The sequence below is a fragment of the Somniosus microcephalus genome, chromosome 10, assembly GCF_052327205.1.
Source record: "Somniosus microcephalus isolate GS21.2 chromosome 10, FLI_Smic_1.0, whole genome shotgun sequence".
Taxonomy (NCBI): domain Eukaryota; kingdom Metazoa; phylum Chordata; class Chondrichthyes; order Squaliformes; family Somniosidae; genus Somniosus; species Somniosus microcephalus.
The window spans coordinates 159219399-159241287 of record NC_140996.1 but is presented as its reverse complement, the minus strand read 5'-3'; the positions used below and the strand labels follow the sequence as shown (position 1 = coordinate 159241287).

The 21889-nt window shown below is 44.0% G+C and overlaps 1 protein-coding gene across 6 annotated transcripts in view; it reads right to left on the bottom strand.

The window, feature by feature from the left end:
* Positions 1-21889, bottom strand: part of dync2h1 (dynein cytoplasmic 2 heavy chain 1) — a 996931-nt gene that overhangs the window by 751774 nt on the left and 223268 nt on the right. For all 6 annotated transcript variants that reach the window (XM_085999037.1, XM_085999042.1, XM_085999039.1 and 3 more), the window contains 4 exons: positions 15296-15451; positions 6808-7064; positions 2074-2320; positions 345-496 (listed from right to left, as the gene is read on the bottom strand). In XM_085999037.1, the coding sequence (XP_085855163.1) occupies positions 345-496; positions 2074-2320; positions 6808-7064; positions 15296-15451 (812 nt within the window). The remainder of the gene's footprint in view (positions 1-344; positions 497-2073; positions 2321-6807; positions 7065-15295; positions 15452-21889) is intronic.

The following is a 21889-nucleotide window of genomic DNA, read 5'->3' as shown; positions in this document are numbered from 1 at the left end:
GTTAGATATATTTCTTAAGGCTAAAGGGATCAAGGGATATGGGGAGAAAGCAGGGACAGGGTACTGAATTTGGATGATCAGCCATGATCTCATTAAATGATGGAACAGGCTCAAGGGAGCAGGCTCAAGGGGCCGTATGGCCTACTCCTGCTCCTATCTTCTATGTTTCTATGTTTCTATTCTTGTATTTTTCTGAAAACAACACGCTCCAGCTTACAAAATTTAATTTTAATTTATTTCCTTTACTGGAAATCTATTACTTTAATATAAATGCATAACTTAATGATATATAGATGCTATCTATTTACATCGCTGGAAGAATGAATGGCCATTATTGTACTTACTTTATTGTACAGATCCTGACAATAGATGTAAATCTTGTAGTTAGGGTATGCCGTCCCATAGCACCACCTACTGACATTGAAGCCACGATCTGAATATTTTCAAATCCAACCCACTCCAAATTCTCATCATAAAAGCCATGGTAAGTCAACGCCTTTGGAATTTTGTTTTTTTTTAAAAACACAAAGGAATTATAAATATATACAGCATTATACCTGGTTTCCAGCTACAAACAAGTTAAGTAAGATCAACCCAACCAGTAATATACATATATGCTGATTAAATAATAGATAAAATTTAAGCATAAATATTGAATTTTAGATCTACTTTTAAATTTCTGAAGACTCCAATTGTTCTTGTGCTTCCAAATAAAATCAAATGTCTGCTAGGACAATGGCCCAGAAATTCGGGTCCCCATGGGTGAGTACGCGCTGGGTACTCACGCGTAGGCCCAACGAAAGTGCCGGTTTCACGCATGCACTGCGCATGCGCGGGAAAACGGAACTTCCGTTCCCTTGAAAGAAGGGGTTGACAGGTGGAACGCGTGCGCCGGAGAGGCAGCGCGTGCGCATCGAACTTACTTTTTTTTGCAGGTTTCTCCGGGAGGGTAAGCCTCCAGCAGTTACACTTTTAAAAAGCAGGTGCAAGGCCTGCTTTTAACAAGGTAAGTGGTGAATTAATTAAAATTAAAACATTTTTTCCACAGGTTTATTATTTTTAAATACTTTAAAGAAAGGTAAGTTTATTTTTAGCCCCGTTAGAAAATGTAATTAATTTTTTCAAAAATTTAAATTATTGTTTAAAATATGTAATTTATAGTTATTTTAAAAATGTGATGTTTTTTTAAAAATGTATTTGAAGTTTTAGTTATGTTTTGGGGCTTATAGTATTTATAGATTTGACAGCTCTTCCTGTCAAATTTATGAATGAAGCATTCCCTGCTACCATTGGCTCTCCATGGCCCACGTGATCCCAGGGGACGCTTCGAACTAACTGCGCCCCTGGGATACGCACGCACTGCGCGCCGGCAGTTGGAGCAGGCCCAGGATCGGAATCCCACGCGGGCCCACAGCTCAACAGCCGGCGCGCGCTGGGTAAGTGCAGGTCGGGGGCTTGCACCCGCGGGAAGCCCCTGACCCGAATTTCTGGGCCAGTAGGATACATGTGTATGCCCTGCACTTCCCCAAATGACAAGTTTCCAAATGAAGCCAAGTCATGAGAGGGGACACAGGGTAAGTTGATTCCCTACCAGGGAGAAGTAAAAATCATAAATTAAGCATAACCTGGCTGCATTTCTGTACCTCATAACAGCTGATTACACTATGTCATTGCAGAGGCCTGAAAACATTACCTATATAACTGATTACAACATTGAAATAAACAGAGTGTCAGTTTCCCTCCTGTAGATAACAGTGTATGGAAGATGTCTAAAGAGGGGGGACAAAATAAATGAGAAAAGGTGACAATGACAATAAAACTACTTCAAAAAAAGATTTCTACAAATTAAGATACCTACTGCTGCTCAGTATGATTTCATGCACTTCCTACACAGTTCTGATAGATTATTATTTCAAAGAAAGCTACCATCAGTTTATTTATGTCCTTAAATGCAGTGGAAGCTAATATACCAAAATATTTAAACAATATACTGCACAGCTGCGCAAAATTAAACATAAAGACAACTAAAGTAAAAATGACATGTACATATAATAAATCTAATAATGTCCTAACCTGCTGTAGAAAAGCAATAACGTTGCTGGTTCCCCATTTGTCTGGTTTGGGTAGGTTAATATCTTTCAAATATAACACCAGATGTTCACAGTCCCTTGGCCTGAATACATGACCAGTATTAGAACTAATAACCATGCACGTCTGGCTCAACTTTTGCAGAATATGCCGAGGCGAGGTCTGTGCACTGCAGTGAACTATTGCAATCTGAGTGGATCTGAGCTGGGAGAAAGCATAACGAAGCAGCATCCTGAAAATAAAAATGAACTGTTAAAATGAAAGGTCTGCTACATAGATTAACACTTTCCCGATAGAAAGGAAACATTTTAACTTTCTGGGTGTTCCCTCAACAAAACAGTCAAACTACAAATCGAGTAATAAAAGCAACAGAAAGGCATGGAGGGAATTTAATTTTTACATTTTCTAATATGAAGTTATCCTACTTTAGTCCCCAAAATCAAAAATTTATGCAGTAAATTTTGCAATGTAATTTTCCTCTTGCCTGTGAAAAAATGACATGAGGAACCAGCAGTTACTGCATTTTACTCCAAGGTGATCCAAATTTGCATGGATACAGTTTTTCAGTAAAATCACTGTTACTTTTTGGAACACCTGAATAAAAACCATTTATAGGACACCTTTAGGTGCAGCTGTCCTTAATGTTTCAAATTATTAATCCTCTACATGCAGTTAGTTAGGTACCCAACCTAACCTGAAAATCATAGGGACATCTGTCCCTTAAAACAGACTTTTGGCCAGCAGCATATAACCTTGCATGCGATAATAGCACCTCCCGGGTGGACATCTTCAACTCTTCTCAACAGAAGAGGTCAAGCAGCATAAGGTTCAGCAATGAGGCCTCAAGGTCTGATTTTCCTTATGGAGCAAGTATTACCCAGCTAACTTGTTTTTCAAAAAATATATATTCTTTGCTATCCAAAAATTACAAAAAGCAGAAGCACAAAAATACAAATTTTCACTCAAATAGGGTTGGAATTTTCATATTATGATGCTTATAATTTTTATCTGGAAAAAAAGTAAATTGTAGTAAAATAAGATGCATCTTCGCCTTAAATGGAAGGAAAACTTGGCAAACAGAATTATAGGTCAGCAATAGGAAATATTTAGAGATGGAAAAAGGACAAATCAAGTATATTCCAGCAGGCAAAAAGGAGCGCAAAGGCTGGCGATCAGGTCAAACTTGAAACTTTAAAAAAAGTATTTAATGCTTCTAGGGTAGATAATAAAAGGAAAAATATAAAGAATACAGAAAATCTACCAAAAGGAAGTTTAGAAAGGCTATGGGGAATTACAACAGAAATTTAACAAAAGAACATTAAGGACAAGAAACAGTTTTTTTTTTAATATAAGTACACCAATAGCAAGAGATAGTCAAGGTAGGACTGAAGGAGGCAAGCGCAGTGGAATGTGAAGAAATGGAGCAGATACATATTTGGATTGTAGAACCACTAGAGGTAGGTGCAGAACAGTTGGGCGAGGCTACTATTCAAAGAGAAGTGGTACTGAAGAAGTTACTCCAACTTAAGGTAGATTAATAATTGGTTTACATCCAAGGATCCAGAGGGAAGCTAGGGAATAAATAAATATCACAAGTTCAGATTATAGTTTTTCAAAATTCTATGGAAATGAAAATTGTGCCAGAGGACTAGAGGGTGGCAAAAGTGACCCTCTGTCAAAAAAAGGCCCATGTTGGGGATGCTCTTGTTTACATGAATTATATGGAGTTAGAAATTGAGGAAACAATTATAAATTAACGATAACACCAAATCCATAAAAGCTTTTAAAATGGAAGTGGATAGATATTTGAAAAACATTTAAAGGGTATAGGAAAAGTGCTGGGAAATAGGACTGGATAGCAGACAGCGTGCAATGGAATAAATAGTCTCATTCCTTGTTGTAAAATATGATTCAAAAATATAGCAAATAGTGGGACGATTGAGAAAGACTATGGGACAAGATAGACTAGTAAGATGCAGTTCGTTGTGGAAAAATGTCAAGCAAGACATTTTGGAAGTAATAATAGCACAGGAAATACACCTTAAATAATAAGAGATTAAATGCAGAAGAGAAACAGAGAAAGACCTTGGTTTTAGGAAGTTATATTGAGGTTACCAAAACTAAGAATCAGGCTAACACAATTACAGCTAAAATACCGATGCTAAAATCCCTCTCTTAGTGCAAGTGTTAATCCATTTTTTTAAACTGATTAATGCTTTAATGGAGAGAAGAATTTATGACAAGCATGTTTATCATTCATATGTTAGATTTCCAAAGCATAACTTGATGGCCCAGAAGTCAGACTATAAATCTCCTTTTCCATCATCTACGCACAACGACAGAATGAAGACTCTGCCAAAACCATCTACAGAACCTGTCCTTGGTGCAATACAAATCTTCTCCAAGGGATACAGAGCACTTTTCTTCTCCCCAAAATGTACAACTTCACTTACTTATGCTGAATTGGTCTTGCCAAGTAACTGCACACTCTCCTAGCCTGTCTATGTAAAATCAACAAATGGGATGCTTATCATCTTGGAAGAATGAAGCAAGAGATACCAACAACAACAAAAATCCCAACAGAACTGCTCTGCAAGATACAAAGGATGGCTCAATGAAACAGTTAGACTACTGTTACAAATTTAGAGCCTTGTTTACAGCAATCATAAATGTGGCAACAGAGCAAGAACAAACTATATTCAACCACACATAGAGATACTGCATGACTTCATGTTTAGGTGGCTAAAAGCAGCCCATTCTTCTCGTGGATGTAGACATCACATACTAATGTGTCCAAGAATACAACTATGTAGAAAAAAAAAATTTGAAAGGAAACCTCTAGTACCAGAGACTAACTAGCATTATGGTCAACACAGAAGACCATGGTGTTGCTTAGTTAAAGCAATAAACAAGTTGAAGCATTATTTTCCTAAGCATGTTCTTTGCTAGTATAAATTACACGAACAGCTTGTATTTCATGAGAAAATTAGCAACCACAAAGGAAAACATTTACACGTCAAATAGTTTCAGGGCAACAGTTTACAATGTGTTATTAATGAATTTCAAAAGATTAGAACAGCACCAAGCTAAATTAGGTCATTAATTATCCAAGTAAATTTCTTGAAAATAAAAAAAATCTTGCAATTGGAATCTTAAGTCAGTTACAAACAACTAAAATCAGGAAATGAACAACAGTCATCAGTAGTGGTGACCAGTAAGGCTTCAGGTTTGTGAATTCCAAAGGTTCCTGCCCCATCAGAGATATTTCACCCTCCTGCCCAACTGTTTCCACCCACCTACCATATTGCCTCTTCAATAGATACATTTAAAAAAGCTAAATATTTTCACATAGAAGTTAGCAACAATCCATTTTATTTTTAAAATTCCAACAGGGAGCCGTGCTCAGAGGGTGACTTGCAAATTGGGCACCGATTCTCTGACTGGTGCTTCCCTCAAACATGGATTTCTCGGAGACTGTGGGATCAGTGAATTTACCATTGTATTTCCACTTAAAACTGTCAACCAGCCAGCCAGTGGAACTTTCAAAATGCCAGCTGGGCCAGTGAAAACTTGACCAGATAGCAACCTTATGCACAGCATAGATACTTAAAAATCAAAGCATTTGTGTGTTGTTTTCCTTTCAGATGCTTTGAGATGGTAAATAAGTAAGAGGAAAAAATAATCGGACAGGAAGGTGAGCTAGTGATGGAAAGATAAAGCAACAAGAGCAGTTTTTTGATATGTGTCTCGTGAAGCAACTCCACAGAATAAGAACATAAGAAATAGGAGCAGTAGACCATTCGGCCCTTCGAGCCTGCTCCGCCATTCAATGAGATCATGGCTGATCTTCTGCCTCAACTCCATTCACCGGCCCTATCGCCATATCCCTTGATGCCCTTACTAGTCAGAAATCTATCGACTTCTGTTTTGAATATACCCAATGACTGAGCCTCCACAGCCCTCTGGGGTAGAGAATTCCAAAGATTCACCACCCTCTGTGTGAAGAAATGTCTTCTCATCTCAGTCCTGAATGGTCTACCCTTTATCCTGAGGCTGTGGCCCCTGGTTCTAGACTCCCCAGCCAAGGGAAACATTCTCCCAGCATCCACCCTATCAAGCCCTGTAATAATTTTGTATGCTTCAATGAGATCCCCTCTCATTCTTCTGAATTCAAGAGAATACAGGCCTAGTTTACTCAATCTCTTCTCATACGACAGTCCCGCCATCCCAGGAATCAATCTTGTGAACCTTCGTTGCACTCCCTCTATGGCAAGTATATCCTTCCTTAGGTAAGGAGACTAAAATTGTACACAATACTCTAGGTGTGGTCTCACCAAGGCCCTATATAATTGGAGTAAGACTTCTTTACTCCAGTACTCAAATCCTCTTGTAATGAAGGCCAGCAGACCATTTGCCTTCCTTAAACTTAGCAGTTCCATGAACCAGATGTTACCAATTTACAAAGCTGAATTCACATTATGGTTCCAGAGCTCCAAAGTACTAGACTTAGGGTGCTGGAAAATGGAAGACTTTTCCACCTTTTGCATCAAGCATCAGCACCGTTGGGTACAATGCTGAGGAAAGTTCTTCTACTCTGCATTATCAATGCACTTTAATTCAATCACAGAAGAGTTTACCCTGCAGCACTACGGCTTTCTTCAAACCATCAAAAAATTAACATGCAGTTAAGATACATGATTTCTCACTACAAAATCTTACCCTTTTCCACATCCTTCGGGTCCTACTAGTATAAATGGCTGTTTGTTAGAGTTTAACCAAGGTTTAAAATAATCTAGGCCTCTTTGCATGTCAGGTGTTCGGATGACAGGAAGTTTTTGAGGACTACTGAAATCATCAGCAACCAGATTCTCTGGTTTCTCCATCTGATATGCCATGAGTCGCCCACTCTGTTGGTCATAATATGTGTCTAGAGATTGCCGTGGATCTGGTGGTGATTCTCTTGCCCAGTTTAAAACCTGAGTTAAAATTAAAATGATATTTTTTGAACTCATTAGAACACTTGTATAACAAGTTAACATCTTTTCAACACTTCAGTTTTTGTTTAAGATATGAATATCATAGCATTGATAAATTATATTAACAATGAATCACTTGATTGCTCATGTGAAAAAACATTAGACGAAGAATTTTTGATTAGTGGCTGATCCAAAGATATTTTTAAGTGAGTTTTCATCATTTTAAAAATACATCTTTCTCCTGTCACTTCACAATTTCTATGTCAAAAGGGCAACAACATAGTTGAGGATATGAAATAGGAAAAATCTTCTTGAAAACTTGAATTCAATACTTAATATTTGTATCTCAGAGTAGCCATGGAAACTGAATCCTAACTGCCTGAGATTATAATGAATTCTTAATTCAAAGTTGCTTAATTAAAATAATCTGATAATTTGAATGTTTTAAACACTAAATTCTCACTTCACTGTGTCATTTACAGTAAACTCTTTCTTATCCGGCATCTATGGGACCAGGATGGTGCCGGTTGATGAAAAATTCTGGATAACAGAGGTATACCTACCAAGGCAATTTTTAACACAAACAAAAATAAAAACCACTGACTAACTCGGCCACCACGGGAGACTCGGACTCGACAAAATGAGTGTTGGATGGATTTGGAAAGATTACCGGTTATCTATTTTGCCGGTTATTAAAGTATTCCGGTTGATTAAGTGCTGTTTAAACAACAGTTTACTGTACTTTGCTTAATTCAAATTTTTGGATAATTCAATTTTTTTTTTTATAAGCACACAAAATGTCTTTGAATCATCAGGAGTTCCAGGTATCTTGCACAATGATCTTGATTGGCAAGGTGTACTGCAACAATTTAATTATTGTGTTGCATTTCAGCACGTGAAAAATAGAACACTGGAGACATTATATAGCACAAGGAGGCTGCTATGTCATCACATCAGTTATCACAACATTACAAAACTGTCAGTTCACATAGGTTTTTTAAAAACCTATTTCTATAATGTAGAAATAATAAGTCCACCCTAAAATAGTAATCTTCGCATCATTGTAGATTTCACAAAATTAACCCTCTGGATATATCTAAACAAATATTCTAAAAATTATAGAATGGTACAGCACAGAAACAAGCCATTCGTCACATTTAGTCCAAGCCAGTGGTTTTTCTTTCCATGAATCACTAAATCTAATCCCATTCAACCTGTGCACTGCCAGAACCCTTCAATGTTACTAAAAAAAAAACTACAGCAGATGTTGAAAATAACAGAAAATACTGAAAAACACTCAGTAGCTCAGTCAGCATCTTTGGAAAGAACAAACAAGTTAACGTTTCAGGTGCAGATCATTGTCATTTTTTCCCCATTCTGATGCAGCATCTATACCTGAAATGTTAACTTAATTTGTTCTCTCCACAGATACTGACTGAGCTGCTGACTGTTCTCAGAATTTTTTGTTTCTATTTTTCTGATTTTTTTTTACTTAGAATCTACAGCACAGAAAGAGGCCAGTCGGCCCAACCAGACTCTTCGGTGTTTATACTCCATGTGTGCCTCCCCTAATTACCTCTTCCCACCCTGCCCCCATATCCCTCTATCCCTTCTTTCTCATGTACGCATCAAGCCTCTCCTTAAATGTGTCAATATGAGCTGCTTCTATCACTCCATGTGACAGCGAGTTCCACATTCTCACCACTCTTTGTGTAAAGAAATTCCTCCCAAATTTTTCATTTGATCTGTTGGTGGCTATTTTACTTTTATGCCCCCTTGTTCTGAACACACCTACAAGTGGAAACAGTTTCAGCATGTCCGCCTTCTGGCCTGATCTACTTGTGTTGTCACCTTTAATTACCCATATACTGTATGTGCAGATCAAGGTCCCTTTGCTCCTTTAATCCATTTAAAATTTTACCATTTAAGGTGTAATTATTTTCACTATTCTTACTTCCATAATATATTTCACATTTTCTAATATTAAACTGTGTCTGCTAATCTGCCCTTCCTGCTAGCCTTTCGCAATCTTAAGTCACACTTTGCACTCCCCAATTTGGTATCAAATTTTGATGATGTTCTCTTGATCCATATAATTTATGTATAAAATAATTAAGAACAGCCTCAACATAGACACATGTGAAACACCACTCATGAAATATTTCCAGTCTTCCTTTTACCCCAATCCATTATAGACTTTGCTCCAACCATTTTTCTATCCATGTGGCTACATTCTCTTAATCATTATGTTTGCTGGTTACTTTGTGAATGTGAGAGGAACCAGTTGACTATAAAAGGAGGCTGGAAGTATAAATAAAGGAGATAATGGGGGATACTGAACTGAGTAGTATATTCTACTCAAGGTATACTCAGGATTTACTTCACAAATTACTAAAAACTGGAGGCATATTGGCCTAGAAATTCAGTTGTTTGCGCCAGCCGCTAGCACCTTAGGAGGAGATGTGGGGCGCTAGGCGGCTAGCGGCCGGGCACAGCGCGATCTGTGCCTCTCCCCAACTTCAGTAAAGATTTAGCGGCGGCGCAAAGCCTTTGCGCGCGCTCAGCTGCGCGCGCAGATCCTGACGTCATTTCATCGTGCAACACCCTTTGTGCGCCCCGAACCGGAAATTCAGTGGCGCCGCCCTTCTTTGCACCTGGCGCCCCCAGCGACTGGTAGAGGGGAACGGTTCCCAGTCGCTGCGGGGCGCGGGGGGCGCTATTTAAAGGGGACTCCTCCTGCAGTATAAGTGGCAGCCATTTTGTGCCAATCCCTCTGTGTGAGAGACAGATATTTGGAGAGAGACAAAGGCAGAGAGCTTTCTGCTTTGACTCAGCGCTTGCACAGGTACTTGTGGCTTCAGGCCAGAGCTTTGCACTTGGATTTCAGTTTCAGTGCCATAGCCTTGAGTCGCCACATATAATGGGGGATGCAATGGGTGGAAACGTTGGCTTTCTGCATTGCATTCAAAGGGATCAGAGACGCCGTGAGAGAGTGCCAGTCATGGCCAGACGGAGATTGGCCAACAGGCGTCGGCACAGGAGGCCTTACCCACCCAGGGTATACCGCCAGCAGTTCTCATATCTGAACATGTCTGAGGAGCAGTGTGTTCGGAGGATGCGATTCAGAAGGGAGGTGGTCACTGAGATTTGCCACCTGCTTCGCAGAGATCTGCAGCCACAGCTGAGGAGCAGGACGTCTCTGTCAGTGGCAGTTAAGGTGACGGTGGCTCTCAACTTCGATGCCACTGGCTCCTTCCAATCTGCTACTGGGGACATTGCCAACATCTCCCAGGTCGCGGTACATTGCTGCATCCGCCAGGTGAACAATGCCCTTTTCAGAAGGAGACGTCAGTACATCTCCTTCCCCATGACCCTGGACAAGCAGCAAGAGCGTGCAATCGGCTTTGGAAGAATAGCGGGCTTCCCCATGGTTGAGGGCGTAGGCCTGATGAACCAGCAATGGTCAGGCCTTGCTTCAGGGCTGCAGTGTGCAGGGCATGGCAGCCAAACAAGTCGACCCTTCCCCTTTAAGAGCTGAACGGCGCCAGCGTGTCTGCCTTCATTGAGCAACTCGCCGCACCTGCGCTGCGCCCGTCCTCGGTGTTAGCGCCCCGGATCACCGGCTTAGCGCCTAATGATAATCGTGCATCGCCTGCTTTAGCGCAGCAGCAACCTCTTGGGGCGATGCCACTGAATATCGGCGAAGGTGGCGCGAAGTTGCGCCGGGTGCAAACTTTAGCGGCCGCCCGGCTGTAGCGCCCCAAACGTGGCTATACTGAATTTCTAGGCCATTATATCTTGCTGAAGGTTACTTTTGTGAAATCATAGTACTATGGCCTAGAAATTCAGTATAGCCACTTTTGGGGCGGTAAAGTCGGGCGGCCGCTAAATTTTGCACCCGGCGCAAAGTCGCGCCCCCTTCGCCGATATTCAGTCGCAACGCCCCAAGAGGTTACTGCTGCGCTAAAACAGGCGATGCACGACTATCTTTAGGCGCTAAGCCGGCGGTGCTGAGCGATACCCCCGAGGCCGGGCGCAGCGCAGCTGCGGCGAGTTCTTGATTGACGGCAGACACTCTGGCGCCGGTCATCTCTTAAAGGGGGAGGGTGGATTTGTTTGCCTGCCACGCCCTGCACACTGCAGCCCTCAACCTAGGCCTGACCACTTCAGCTTCACCTGGACAACGCCCAGGACTATGGAGAAGGCCAGGGAGAGAGCGCAGCGCTTCAGCGATGGAGACCTGAGGGTGCTAGTTGGCGGAGTGGAGCGCAGGCGCCATGTTTTGTTCCCAGAAGGTGGCAAGAGGCCGCTGCCCAGCGCCTACCGGAAAGCCTGGAAGGAGGTGTCCAACAGGGTGTCTTCCAACAGCGTGGTTGCCAGGACTCCTCTGCAATGCCGGAAGAAGTTCAATGACCTCACTCGGGTTGTCAGGGTGAGTACCCTTTCCAGTGTCCTCCTCATCCTTGCATATGCACCTCACATTATGGGCAAAGGGACCTGAAAGCCCTAATGGCCAGACCTCATCCAGCAGCTATGGGACTGGCATGAAAATCAATTGCACATTCAGCACTTTACACACTGTCCAAGCTATTCGACCATGGGAGGCATTGCAGACAAGATCAGGGCTACACACTGTACAAGCTATTCGACCATGGGAGGCAGTGCAGACAAGATCAGGGCTACACACTGTACAAGCTATTCGACCATGGGAGGCAGTGCAGACAAGATCAGGGCTACACACTGTACAAGCTATTCGACCATGGGAGGCAGTGCAGACAAGATCAGGGCTACACACTGTACTTAGAGGCCGTCCTTTCTCTTGCAGACCAAGGTTGCGCACAACCGGCGCAACCGCACTGACACCGGCGGAGGCCGTCCTGACCTCAAAGAGCTCTCCGACCTCAACCAGCGTGTGGAGCGCACTATGGGAGTCCGGCTGATTGGCCCCGTCACCAGTGGAGATGCCGACCCTGTTCTGGGCACCAATGGTAAGGGCATCACCTTTTGGACCTCTCTCGTTCCACTTGCGCATCAGATCAGCATCCTTTGCCACTGTCCGACCAATGCGGTGAATGGCACCACTCATGCCTCCCTCGCTGCCGCCCTGTCCTCACTCTAAAGCTACTCTTGTGCCTCCCTGCTTTCAGATGGTGAATCGCCAGGTGAGGAGGCGGGCCCTCAAGCTGCCACTATCAGCCCTTCGGAAGACGAGGAGGAGGAAGAGGAAGCCGGCCCATCAGTGCCACCCTCAGCCGCGCCAGCCCATGGCGATGTAGGGGACACGTCTTCCCTGGAGGGGAGCCGGGGGGGAAGGGTCGGAGGAGAGTGAAGCTCCGGGGCCCAGTGGCCTGCAGCAACGCGGGAGGGGTGGGGAAGCTTGGCGGACTTCTCCCCAGAGGGTGAGTGCAGCCTCCAGTCCTGCGACGGTCAGCGCAGAGGAGGTGCGCCTCCTAGAGGAAATGGCCGTCCAGGCTGAGCGCAGGCACACTGAGCTCATGGCTGCAGTGGCAAGGATGCCTGACTCCATAGAGTCACTGGCAAGGAGTGTGCAGGAATTCGGGGCAGCACAGGCCAGGAGTCTGCAACAATTCAGTGCAGCACAGGCCAGGAGTCTGGAACAATTCAATGCAGCACAGGCCAGGAGTCTGCAGGACATCGCAGCAGCACAGGCCAGGAGTCTGCAGGACTTCGCGGCAGCACAGTCGGCTTCTAGCCAAGTGCTCAGTCGTGCCGTCCATTCACTGGCTGGTGTCATGCGGACACAGACCAGGGCCACACGGGCACTAACTGCTGCCACCCTCGCTGGATCAGCAGGCATCGCAAGGGCACTCGCCGCGCAGCAGCAGCCCAGCAGTCTGTCCTTCAGCTGTTTGCTGCGCATGCTGCAGTGCTGGCCCGTGCGAGTGCCAGTGTCTCAGGCGACCAGCGAGCACCTGCGACCTGCCAGGTTGCCACCATTCCTGCAGACGACACTGCCACTCCGCCATTGCAGCTGCCACGAGCTGCTGGACAGACTGCTGCCGCCCAGCCAGAGTTGGAGCGGTCAGCAGCCGGCCACTCCAAGGCCAGAGCTGGTGCAGGCCGACCCCCAAGGGCATCTGCCGTCTCGCCATCTGCCCCTCAGCAGCCTTCCCCCAGCCTTGCTGCAGCCACTGGGCTCGCATTGAGGAGCAGCAGGGCGGGCAGGGGCCAGGCAAGGATGCGCAAGGAATCGCCCTCACAGGCCAAAAAGTAGAGGTATGCACAAATGCCTGGTGCTTGTTGTAAGGCCGAGACTGGTGTCTTTATTTCTTTTTGTAAGGCCGAGACTGGTGTCTTTCTTTCTTTTTGTAAGGCCGAGACTGGTAGTTTTGTGTTTTTGGAGGGGGCTTCTCCACATGAGCATGTAATGTGGGAAGGGCAGAGGTTTTCAATAAATTATTGTTGTTAAATTGCAGTGTGCATGGTTTTTTGGTTAAGTCCTGGTTGCCCTGCTCGGCTGAGGGCTTGTGGAGTGGCTACATTCATCTGCTGACATTGGCACATGTCAGTCCCTGAGAGGGGGCCTAGAACCGACGTTCAATAAGCCGGCGACGGGCGGCCCTTGCACTTTCTGCCTCCCTCCTGTGCTGGTCCTCCTCCTCCTCCTCCTCCTCAGGTGGTCCTCCAATCTGTGGTGGCAGTGGCTGAGTCCTGCGGATAGCCAGGTTGTGCAGCATGCAGCAAACGACCACGAAATGGGAGACTCGCTCCGGCGAATACTGTAGGGCTCCACCAGAACGATCCAGACAGCGGAACCGTTGCTTCAGGACGCCGATTGTTTGTTCGATGATGTTCCTGGTCGCTTGATGGCTCTCGTTGTATCTCTCTTCAGCAGGGGTGCTGGGCGCACGGAGCGGGGTCATCAGCCAGGTACACAAAGGATAGCCTTTGTCCCCGATAAGCCATCCGCGTGGGTGAGGCTGGGCCTGGAACATGTCTGCCACAGAAGTCTGTCGCAGGATGAAGGCATCGTGGCTGCTGCCTGGAAAGCGGGCATTGACAGCTAGGATGAGCTGCCTGTAGTCACACACCAGCTGTACGTTCAGCGAATGGTAGCCCTTCCGGTTGCGGTAATCCTCGGCATTCTCCAGAGGTGCCCGCAAAGCCACATGCGTGCAGTCAATGGCGCCCTGCACCATGGGGAAGCCCGCGAATGCTGCAAAGCCCATTGCACGCTGTTGCTGCTTGTCAAGGGCCATGGAGAAGGAGATGAACTGACGTCTCCTTTGGAAAAGGGCATTGGTCACCTGGCGGATGCAGTAATGCACGGCGAACTGGGAGATGTTGGCAATGTCCCCAGTAGCGGCTTGGAAGGAGCCGGTGGCATAGAAGTTGAGAGCCACCGTCACCTTCACTGCCACCGACAGAGACGTCCTGCTCCTCAGCTGTGGCTGCAGATCACCGCCAAGCAGCTGGCAGATCTCTGTGACCACGTCCCTTCTGAATCGCAGCCTCCGAACACACTGCTCCTCAGACATGTGGAGATAGGAGAACTGTTGGCGGTATACCCTGGGTGGGTAAAGCCTCCTTTGCCGACGCCTGTTGCCCCCTCTCCGTCTAGCCAGGGCTGCCACTCTCTCACGGCGTCTGTGAGCCTTTTGGATGTAATTGAGAAAGCCTGCGTTGACACCCATTGCAGCCCCCATAATATGCTGGCAAACAATGAGATGTCAATGAAGGCAAAGACTAGTGGAAATCTGTGGCCTGAAGCCAGAAGTACCTGTCCGAGTGTTGGGCCAAAGCAGAAAGCTATCTACCTTGGTCTCTCTCCAAAGATCCGTTTCGCAAGAGGGAGTGTTGCGAAATGGCAGCCTTTTATATTGCAGGAGGCGTGCCCTTTAATTTGCGCCCCCCGCACCCCGCATCGGCTGAGCACCGTTCCACTTAACAGTCGCTAGGGGCGTCAGGCGCACAATGGGGCGTTGCCACTGAAGTTCCGGTTGGGGCGCACAAAGGGCGTTGCACGAGGAAATGACGTCATGATCTGCGCGCGCAGCTGAGCGCGCGCAAAGACTTTGCACCGGCGCTAAATCTCGAGTGAAGTTGGGGCGAGGCGCAGTTCTCGCTGCGCCCGGGCGCTACCCGCCTAGCGCCCAACATCTACTTCTCCTAAGGCGCTAACGGCTGGCGCAACCAACTGAATTTCTAGGCCTATGTATTTAAATTTTCTAAACTTCTGTACAACATACATTTAAAAGATAGTTACATACCTCTTTAGAAAATTCTTGTCGAGATTTCACGTTAAGATTACCACCAAGACCTCTAATTAGACTAACTATGAACTGCCCCCGATCCGTACAACCATGAAGATGAGATAAACCATTCAAAACGGTTCCAACCAGACTAGTTTCCACCACAAAGTCATTCTGAAAAGAGAAAAATTAATTTTTCAAAAAAAATAAAACAAGTTATGATTCTCCTAATATTTACTTTGTATTTATTAGCCTCGTATTGAATTCACTGATTCAGGTCAGCTTTACTGATGACAAATAGATATTTGAATATTCCACAAAAAAGGCTCCAGAATTTACCAAACCATTCTAGGTTTCCATTGACCTTGGTGTTATTTTACAAACACACTAGATATTTAAGAATGTCACAGCAATAGTAGACATGAGGAAAACTATGCATATTCTGGCTACTGTTTGACCAGGTTTTTAAAAAAAAAGATTTGTGAAGCAGTTATTGGCTCATTGAATTAAGACACATGTTGAAAATTGGAAGGATCTAGCTAGAAAGCAGCTAGAAGTCACGAAGGACCACAGTTGCTGCTAGTGAACAGTGATGTTATTTCGAAGTTAGTTCTGAGCCCACAGCTCTCTCATCCTCATAACTAATCTTGGGCATAATTATTCAGTTTTCAAAATGCATAAATGACACTAAACTCTGGAAGACACCATACTCAGAAAGTTGTTAAGTTGTTATTATTCAAAATGATCTTGAAAAAGTTAGCGTTTTAAAAGTGATTAGCCTTTAATGTTGATAAATGCAAGGTAATGTAATACGTATTGAGGTACTTAGATAACGAACAATATATTCTGCTTTTGAACTCTAGGAATGGTCAGGAGCACCATAATGATCTTTTCCAGTCCTATGTTCCTATATAAGAATTAACAACACTAAGCTGGGCTAGGCTGCGAGCGTATTTGCATTACTAGTATCATCAACTAAGAACATAAGAAATAGGAGCAGGAATAGGCCACTTGGCCCCTCGAGCCTGCTCCGCCATTCAATAAGATCATGGCTGATCTGATCTTGGTCTCAAAGCCACTTCCCCGCCCGCTCCCCATAACCCTTCACTCCCTTATCTTGCAAAAATTTGTCTATCTCCACCTTAAATGTATTTAATGACCCAGCCTCCACAGCTCTCTGGGGCAGAGAATTCCACATATTTATGACCCTCAGAAGAAATTCCATCTCATCTCAGTTCTAAAAGGGCGACCCTTTATTCTAAAACTGTGCCCCCGCGTTCTAGATTTCCCACGAGGGGAAAAATCCTCTCTGCATTTACCTTGTCGTGCCCCCTCAGTATCTTATATGTTTCAATAAGATCACCTCTCATTCTTCTAAATTCCAATGAGTATAGGCCTAGCCTGCTCAACCTTTCCTCAAAAGTCAACCCCCTCATCTTCCGAATTAACCTAGTGAATCGTCTCTGAACTGCCTCCAATGCAAGTATATCCTTCCTTAAATAAGGAGACCAAAACTGTACGCAGTACTCGAGGTGTGGTCTCACCAATACCCTGTACAGTTGTAGCAGGACCTCCCTGCTTTTATACTCCAACCCATTTGAAATAAAGGCTGACATTCCATTTGCCTTTTCGATTACTTGCTGTACCTGCATGCTAATTTTTTGTGTTTCATGCACAAGGACCCCCAAGTCCCTCTGAACTGTAGCATTTTGTAATCTCTCTCCATTTAAATAATAATTTGCCTTTTTATTTTTCCTGCCAAAGTGTATAACCTCGCAATTTCCCACATTATGCTCCATCTGCCAAATGTTTGTCCACCACTTAGCCTGTCTATATCCCTTTGCCGGATCTTTGAGTCCTCTGCACAACTTGCTTTCCCATCCATCTTTGTATCATCCGCAAACTTGGCTACATTACACTCGGTCCCTTCATCCAAGTCATTAATGTAGATTGTAAATAGTTGAGGCCCCAGCGCCGATCCCTGTGGCACCCCACTAGTTACCGTTTGCCAACCGGAAAATTACCCATTTATCCCGATTCTCTGCTTTCTGTTAGTTAGCCAATTCTCTATCCATGCTAATATATTACCCCCCAATTCCGTGAGCTCTTATCTTATGCAGTAACCTTTTATGTGGCACCTTATCGAATGCCTTCTGGAAATCCAAATACACCACATCCACTGGTTCACCTTTGTCCACCCTGCTCGTTACCTCCTCAAAGAACTCCAGCAAGTTTGTTAAACATGATTTTCCTTTCATAAAACCATGCTGACTCTGTTTGACTGCCTTATGATTTTCCAAATGCCCTGCTATTGCTTCCTTAATGAAGGACTCCAGTATTTTTCCAACGACAGATGTTAGGCTAACTGGTCTATAGTTTCCTGCTTTCTGTCTCCTTTCTTAAACAGGGGTGTTACATTTGCGGTTTTCCAATCTGCTGGGACCTCTCCAGAGTCCAGGGAATTTTGGTATATTGCAACCAATGCATAGGCTATCTCTGCAGCCACTTCTTTTAAGACCCTGGGATGCAGGCCATCTGGACCAGGGGGCTTGTTATCTTTTAGTCCCATTATTTTACCAAGTACTATTTCCTTAGTGATAGTGATTGTCTTTAGTTCCCCCCTCCCTGTGGCCCCTTGATTATCCATTATTGGGATGTTGTTAGTGTCTTCTACCGTGAAGACAGATACAAAATATTTGTTCAGAGTCTCTGCCATTTCCCCATTCCCCATTATTAATTCCCCAGTCTCATCCTCTAAGGGACCAACGTTTACTTTAGCTACCCTCTTCCTTTTTATATACCTGTAGAAGCTCTTATTATCTGTTTTAATGTTTCTGGCCAGTTTACTCTCATAATTCATCTTCTCTCTCTTTATTATTTTTTTAGTCATCCTTTGCTGGTTTTTAAAAATTTCCCAATCCTCTGGTCTCCCACCAATCTTGGCAACATTGCATGCCTTCGTTTTCAATTTAATACCATCCTTTACTTCCTTAGTTAGGCACAGATGGTGCTCCCTTCTCTTAAAATGTTTCTTTCTCACTGGAATATATTTTTGTTGAGAGTTATGAAATATCTCCTTAAATGTCCGCCACTGCATTTCAACTGTCTTACCCTTTCATTTATTTTTCCAGTCCAGTTTAGCCAGTTCTGCCCTCATGCCACTGTAATTGCCTTTGTTTAAGATCAGGACACTGGTTTGAGATACAACTTTCTCACCCTCCAACTGAATTTGAAAGTCAACCATGCTATTATGATCACTCTTTCCTAGAGGATCCTTTACTCGGAGATCATTTATTAATTCTGTCTCATTACATAGTACCAGATCCAAGATAGCCTGCCTGGTTGGTTCCATTACATACTGTTTTAGGAAACCATCCCAGATGCACTCTATGAACTCCTCCTCAAGGCTACCATGGCCAATTTTATTTGTCCAATCAATATGGAAATTAAAATCACCCATGATTATTTATTATCGTACCTTTTTTACAGGCCTCCATTATTTGTTGATTTATACTCTGTCCAACAGTATTGCTACTGTTCGGGGGTCTTTTTTGAGGATGTAACTGGTAGAATAGATAAGGGAGAACCAGTGGATGTGGTGTATTTGGACTTTCAGAAAGCTTTCGATAAGGTCCCGCATTAGAGATTGGCATGCAAAGTTAAAGCACATGGGATTGGGGGTAAGGTACTGACTTGGATAGAGAACTGGTTGGCAGACAGGAAGCAAAGAGTTGGAATAAACGGGTCTTTTTCCGAGTGGCAGGCAGTGACTAGTGGGGTACCGCAGGGATCGGTGCTAGGACCCCAGCTATTCACAATATATATTAATGATCTAGACGAGGGAACTAGATGTAATATCTCCAAGTTTGCAGACGACACAAAGCTGGGTGGGCGTGTGTGCTGTGAGGAGGATGCCGAGAAACTCCAGTATGATTTGGACAGGTTGGGTGATTGGGCAGATGCATGACAGATGCAGTATAATGTGGATAAATGCGAGGTTATCCACTTTGGTGGCAAAAACAGGAAGACAGATTATTATCTGAACGGCAATAGATTGGGAAAAGCGGAAGTGCAACGAGATCTGGGCGTCCTTGTACACCAGTCGCTGAAGGTAAGCATGCAGGTGCAGCAGGCGGTTAAGAAGGCAAATGGTATGTTGGCCTTCATAGCGAGAGGATTTGAGTACAGGAGCAAGGATGTCTTGCTGCAGTTGTACAGGGCCTTGGTGAGACCACACCTTGAGTATTGTGTGCAGTTTTAGTCACCTTATCTGAGGAAGGATGTTCTTGCCATGGAGGGAGTGCAGCGAAGATTCACCAGACTGATACCTGGGATGGCAGGAATGACGTATGAAGAGAGATTGAGTCAATTAGGCTTATATTCGCTAGAGTTTAGAAGAATGAGAGGGGATCTCATTGAAACTTATAAAATTCTAACAGGACTAGACAGACTAGATGCAGGAAGGTTGTTCCCGATGGCGGGGGAGTCCAGAACCAGGGATCACAGTCTAAGGATAAGGGGTAAGCCATTTAGGACTGAGATGAGGAGGAATTTCTTCACCCAGAGAGTGGTGAACCTGTGGAATTCTCTACCACTGAAGGCAGTTGAGGCCAACTTATTAAATATATTCAAGAAGGAGTTAGATATATTTCTTAAGACTAAAGGGATCAAGGGATATGGGGAGAAAGCAGGGACAGGGTACTGAATTTGGATGATCAGCCATGATCTCATTAAATGGCGGAACAGGCTCGAGGGTCTGAATGGCCTACTCCTGCTCCTATCTTCTATGTCTGTAGACTACGCCCACCAGAGATTTTTTCCCTTTATTATTTTTTATCTCCACCCAAACCGATTCTACATCTTGATCTTCTGAGCCAGTATCACTTCTCACCACTGCACTGATCCCATCCTTCACCAACAAAGCCACCCCACTTCCCTTTCCTTTCTGTCTATCCTTCCGAATTGTCAAATACCCTGGAATATTCAGTGCCCAGTCCTGATCATCTTGCAACCATGTCTCTGTAATGGCGATCAGATCATAACCATTTGTATCTATTTGTGCCGTCAACTCATCTATCTTGTTACGAACACTGTATGCATTCAGATATAGAGCTTTTAACTTTGTCTTTTTACCATTCCTGCTTGTTTTGGCCCCATTTTCTGTTGCACTCTTTTTTTTTAAAAACACTCTGTCCTTTCCTGTCACACTCTGGTTATTATTTCCCCCATCTCAATCCTGCTCTATTGCTTTCTCATTTCTCATTGACTTTTTAAATTCCCGCTCACCTGGATCCTCCCCCCCACTAGTTAGTTTAAAGCCTTCTTGTGGATATGTGGATCTCCCACAATTGACAGCACTCTAAAGATAAAAGTGACAATCTCTCAAGACCCAACAGCAGTGTAATCCTACAATTTTCATGGGTCTTTCCTTCAGTCAGCAGAACCAACAGTAGTTATGCAGCTAAAGGCACAAAGTTGGTTCTGTTTATCAGTGTATTCATGTCACCACATAAAACTCCATCAGGACGCGAGCACACATAACTCAATGAGCTGCCTTGTGTCTGTTCTGCAACTGCCCTTTGTGTTTTTTTCCATTCCAAGTGTAAGATAGGAAAATATGATTTGAAAATGTCAGACAACTTAGAAGAGTTCAATATAGTTCATAGAATTTCTTACTTCTGAACTAAATTGTCAGCTAGTGTATTGAACACAAAAGTATATATTTTTTTTTAACAGATTATACATTTGGCTCAAATGTGTGCATTTACAACTGCAGGTATACACAAAGTCAAAGCTCAAAATTCACTCACGTTTGATACTCGTGTGTGATTCAATAGCAACTACTGTACCTGTATGCAGGAAAAGGGTAGGAGTTGATACTTATAAGAATGATCTGTGAATGAGGAACCAATAAATCTTTGTCTAACATCAATCTCAAATAAGTGGAACAGCCATTTAAAAGTGTGTGAATTTTGCATAAAAATGACAAACGAGTCCCAGGTGATGATGGCATCAGCTTTTCTGCCTATCTGGTGTTTAAACCCTCATTCTTGCCTTTATCACCTCCAGACAACTGTTCCAATGCTCGCCTGGCTGGGCTCCTATCCTCTACCCTCTAAGTTTCAGCTCATCTAAAACTCTGCTGCCCATATCCTATCCGGTAGTTCTGCTCACCCATCGCCCCTGTGCTTGCTGACCTACATTGGCTCCCAACACCCCTACAATTTAAAACTTTAATCCTGTGTTCATATCACATTATGGCCTTGCCTCTACCTACCTCTGCCCTAAAAACCCATACTCGCTACCCAAAACTCACCATTTATCTAATTCTGGACACTTGTGCACCCCGCCCCCCAAACCACCATTGGTAGTTGTGCAGTCAACTGCCAAGCTCCCACGCTCTTAAATCTCCTCCCAAAACCCCTCCACCTATCCACCTCAATTTTCTTCAAAACCCTCTTTAAAACCCAGCTGTTTGACCAAGCTTTTGGTTACCCACTGCTAACATCATCATCTTTGGCTCGGCGTCAACTTTTTTGATTTAGCTTCTGAAGCACTTTGGGATGTTTTTCTACATTAAAGCACTATATAAATGCAAGTTGTTATTGTTCT